The sequence below is a fragment of the Clarias gariepinus genome, chromosome 11, assembly GCF_024256425.1.
Source record: "Clarias gariepinus isolate MV-2021 ecotype Netherlands chromosome 11, CGAR_prim_01v2, whole genome shotgun sequence".
Classification (NCBI taxonomy): Eukaryota; Metazoa; Chordata; class Actinopteri; order Siluriformes; family Clariidae; genus Clarias; species Clarias gariepinus.
The window spans coordinates 2,350,920-2,356,045 of record NC_071110.1 but is presented as its reverse complement, the minus strand read 5'-3'; the positions used below and the strand labels follow the sequence as shown (position 1 = coordinate 2,356,045).

General features: G+C 39.2%; 1 protein-coding gene across 1 annotated transcript; it reads left to right on the top strand.

The window, feature by feature from the left end:
* LOC128532864 (E3 ubiquitin-protein ligase TRIM16-like) lies at positions 1–4,558 on the top strand. The gene is made up of 6 exons (XM_053506980.1): positions 1–602; positions 2,219–2,314; positions 2,500–2,733; positions 2,922–3,081; positions 3,880–3,939; positions 4,029–4,558. Exons 1-6 carry the CDS (start codon positions 3–5, stop codon positions 4,556–4,558), a joined length of 1,680 nt encoding a protein of 559 aa, XP_053362955.1. The 5' UTR covers positions 1–2.
* Positions 4,559–5,126: the final 568 nt, after the last annotated feature.

Sequence of the window (5,126 nt, the reverse complement as noted above, 5' to 3'; positions counted from 1 at the left end):
AAATGGCAGAGGACTATATTTTAGTAGATAAGCTGTCAGTGGATCACTTCACCTGTCCAGTGTGTCTGGATGTCCTGACAGAACCAGTGACTAATTCCTGTGGTCACAGTTACTGTAAGGTGTGTATTAATGGCTGCTGGGATCAGGAGGATGTGAAGGGTGTCTACAGCTGTCCTCAGTGTAGAGAGACTTTTACCCCAAGGCCTGTTCTACATAGGAACAACATTCTGGCTGAAGTGGTGGTGAAACTAAAGAAGACTGAAGTCCAAGCCCCTTCTCCTGCTTACTCTTACGCTGGACCTGGAGATGTGGAGTGTGATTCCTGCATTGGAAGAAAACGCAAAGCTGTTAATTCCTGTCTGGTGTGTCTGGCCTCTTATTGTGAAGATCATCTTGAACCTCACTATCAGTCTCCTGCCTTTAAGAAACACAAGTTAGTGGAAGCCTGTGCAGATCTCCAAGAGAAGATCTGCTCTCAGCACGACAAACTAATTGACATCTACTGTTGTACTGACCAAAGCTTCATCTGTTACTTGTGTAAAATGGATGGACATACAGATCATGATACAGTTTTAGCTAAAGTAGAAAGAACTGAAAAAGAGGTGAGAACTTGTAATCATTATACTTTTTTAAGTAAGTAATAATATAGTAGTTCCTTTTTTAGTCACTCACTGTAAGGGGAATTTTTGTTAGAAGAGGTTTGTTGGTCAGAAAGTATAAAACAGGTCAGAGCAGTCGTGTGGTAGAGAAAGGAACATGGAGATTCATTTTTAGATAAGTTCATTGGCGAGTAAAAAGGAAGAACTCAGCTTTGGGTGTGGTCTTTCTTACAAGTATCATTTGTTTCATAACTCATGTAGATAAAAGATAAGATTTTTATGTCTGAATGCAATTGAATTCATGTTGTGTTTCAGTACAATGAATAATTCTGGTCTATTTTAATGTAATGTAAAAGTTGTTATTTCTTCAAGATAACACATTCAAACAAAACCAAAACTAGTTACAATATACAATCAGTGGACTCGCGCATTATGGGTAACACGGTTTGCGAATGTTCTGCACCATTTTTATTAAATTTTGACTTGAAAAATGAACAAGTCTGCGTTTACGAGTACCGAGTATCATGCATCACGCATGCGCTTCTTGTTTTGACATCGAGCATCACGTGATCACAACACAGCCAACGGTTTTTCTCTCTCTTGCGCTGCGGAATTGTGGGTAATCGTCTCCTCTGTTCGATCTTAGAGCGTGTCTCTCACTCTGTTTACTGTTTACTATAACCCTGTGACCACATGTGCGCGTGTAAAACATATTTTGTTTTGTGTTTGTATGCGTGTGTGTACAGCATGCGTGTACTGTTTATTATAACACAAGTGTGTGCGCATGTAAAGCAAAAAGAAAGCAAAAGAGATTAAAGATCTATTTTCTCGCTTATCATTAGACACCGTGCCCCTTCACACACACACACACACCCCTCCTCCTCTCGACACACACATACACACTCTCTGCTCTACACAGAAACACTGCTCTGTAGCATTTATTTTTAAAGATAAAGTGCAGGTTAATTTGTTTTATTTTTACTTTCTATCTGTTATCACCCAGATGAGGATGGGTTCCCTGTTGAATCTGGTTCCTCTCACGGTTTCTTCCTATTGCAATCTCAGGGAGTTTTTCCTTGCCACTGTCGCCGTCACCCTTGGCTCGCTCATCAGAGACATTTCATTTATCATTCATTTATTCATCTCATTATTATTCAGACACATTTTTCTCACACATACACACTTCCTTAAATTTTCTGTAAAAAACTCAAATAAGAAAAGAAAAAGTTCCACTGTACTGTATATTGTTTATACTGTGGGCACTTTGCAGTCTGTCACAGTAGAAACTTTGTTCCCATTTTTTTTATTTAGTCTAAATTTATTTAATTATATTTAATATGAATAGATGGGTGGCTTTCCCGGCTAGATTCGATTCCCGTCTTCGTGTGCATGGAGTTTGCATGTTCTCCCCGTGTTTGGTGGGTTACCGTCGGGTACTTGTGTACGGTGTATGATGGCTTAAGACTTTTGCACAGTACACATAGAGAGGTGAAACTTTAACAGGTATTCACATTTAAAGTCACCTAGAACATGAGTGAACCCTTTTTTTATTGGCTGATAATAATGACCAACTGATTTTCTGATACTGAAATAATTAAAATGATTTAATTTTCTTTTAGAAAGAGCTGAAGAAAAAGCTAGGGGGATTTGAGCAGAGAATAAAGAAGAGAAGAGAAAGTGTTCAGGACCTGAAACGATCCATGGACTTCATAAAGGTAAGAGAATCAACTTATAGAAAAACACCCTCCTCTTCTTGCTTTTCCTGTGACTTTAAAATCATGCCAAGAAAGCTCTTTAAAAAAAAACAACTATTAAACACAAACACTCTTCTTTTTTTTTTTGAGTCTTAAATGTTTCTTTGCATGTGTGTGTGTGTGTGTGTGTGTGTGTGCCCTAACAGATACATTCACAGGCAGCAGTAGATGACAATGAGAGGATCTTTACTGAGCTGATCAGCTCCATGGAGAAAAAGCGCTCGGAGGTGACGGAGCTGATCAGAGCTCAGGAGAAAGCTGAACTGAGTCGAGCTGAACGACTCCTGGAGCAACTGGAGCAGGAGATTGCTGATCTTAAGAGGAGAGTCACTGAGCTGGAGCAGCTTTCACACACACACGATCACATCCACTTCCTCCAGGTAACACTCACTGTCTGATCTACAGAGGGCGCTGTTCCTCACAAAGTTTCCTCCTAAAAGCTCATTACAGCAACAATAAATGTTCCTGTCTGAGATCACAAGTGTGTCTTTGGTCTGATTCAGTCTGAGATTCATTCGTTCCTCTCCTACACTTTTCTCCTTCTCTATGATGTGTTTCATCTCTGTAGAGTTTCCCGTCTCTCTGTGTTTCTCCTGGATGTGAGGACTCACCCAGCTTCACTGTCAATCAACATCTCTCATTTGATGGAGTGAGGAAATCTCTCTCAGATCTGAGAAAACGAGTCGAGGAAATCTGTGTGGAGGAATTCAACAAAATTCATTCACAAGGTAAAGAAACAAACATTTGTTCTGCATCACAAAAACAAGACTCCATAAAGTCACACTGTAAGGATTTCTTACATTTTGGTAGACCCCCTTTTGTCTACTCAAGTGCTCAGCCTGTATTTTGCTTGTCCCATCTGGCCAGGTTACCTCTCAATGAAACACACAAGTCAGTGCTCAGTGAGATGTTCAAAGTTTATTGTGGGAGACAGGAGTATATATATGCACACACATACGCACACACACACACACACACACACACACACACAAAAAAAGCACCAAAAAGGAGGATGCAGGAGCGTTTACATCTGGTCTGGAATGTTAATAAAAGATAAGGTGAAGAACAACAGAAACTGGGGAGTAGTTCTGCATTTACGAGCCTTCAGCAATTTCACGACCCGTAACATAAACTATGGGCCTCCTAGTGGTGCAGTGGTAAACTGCTCGCCCTATCATCCGGAGATAGCTGGTTCGGTTCCCGGGTGAGGCTGTACAGTAACGTCTCGCAGCTGGAGGTCTAGAGCTCCGCCGGTGCCGGTTCCCAAGCACTGGATGAGAAAGGAGAATGGTTGGGCGTAGGGCTAGCAACCCGCCCCGGGAAAAAAACAATCACTACAGAAACAGCAAATGTCCTCTACAATGGAGAACTCTAATTGCCCTATGCACCAATCGGTGCTGGTGGCCTTAAGGATTAAGGAACATAAACTATATGGAATGTGTTTATTGATAGTGCAGCATGTCTAGGTAAAAAAAAGAAAACATAATTACCATTATGTTTATATAATTTTCATATTATTTCCACAGTTGCAGCCGTTCTGATGATTCCACTCTCAAAACCAAAAAGTAGAGAAGATTTGCTAGAGTGTGGGTGCAATACACACACACACACACACACACACACACACTGGATCCTGTGACTAATATTTAACCTAAGGACACTTTTGTTGTTTCAGATTTTAATTATCTGACTCTGGATCCCAACACAGCAAACTGCAAACTCTTTATATTTAAAAACAACAGAGATGTAACTCTCAGTAGGAAACAGCAAGGATACTCTGATCATCCAGAGAGATTTGACTCCTGGCCTCAGGTCTTGTGTAAGGAGAGTATGCGTGGACGCTGTTACTGGGAGGTGGAGTGGAGCGGGTTTGGTGTGGAAATATCAGTCTCATATAAAGAGATCAGCAGGAAAGGAGAGGGCAAAGAGTGTAGGTTTGGACGCAACAGTCAATCTTGGAGTCTGGAGTGTTCTTCTTCCTCTGTTTGTTTCCGGCACAATAGCATTATAACTGAGCTTCAAGGTTCAGCGTCCTCCAGAATAGGAGTGTATGTAGATCACAATGCAGGAACTTTGTCCTTCTACAGCGTCCCTGACACGATGAGCCTCCTCCACACAGTGCACACCACATTCACTCAGCCTCTGTACGCTGGGTTCTCTATATGGAGTTATGATTCCCCTATGAGGTTATGTGATCCAAAATAGAATTTGTGGAAAATTGCTAAGTAAATTAAAAACTTTATTGTTTTGAGAAGCTTACTTGAGAATTTCACTATTTAGCAGAAAATTGCATGTCTTGATGTGTCTTGTGATTGATTCTGCTTTCCGCTAAAAGTGAAGACAATAAACTTAACTATGTTAAAACGTCTGTTACTAAGTGTATAAGATTTTTACATTTTAAGGCTTACAGCTAATACAATATGCTATATTACCCAAGAGTCCTATTAAAATAAAAGTTAAATTATTCCATTTACATTTACAGTAACTGACACACACACAAAAAACCCAACTATAACAGAATGTGTTTTTTTTTTATAATGTTAGTATTTAGTATTAAAAGTGAGATTCTTGATTATAAGATTTTTTTTAGCAGAGAAATTTTTTCTACATATTCTTGGTGGCAAATTATAATGTGGTGTTATATCAATAAAAGTACCGACAATAATAGACAAAATATTATTATTTTAATTTTTTAATTTTAATTTTTTAATTTTATTTTAAATATTTAATCCAAAAGTACATTTTAAATCTATTTTATTTACCCTTTTTGCAT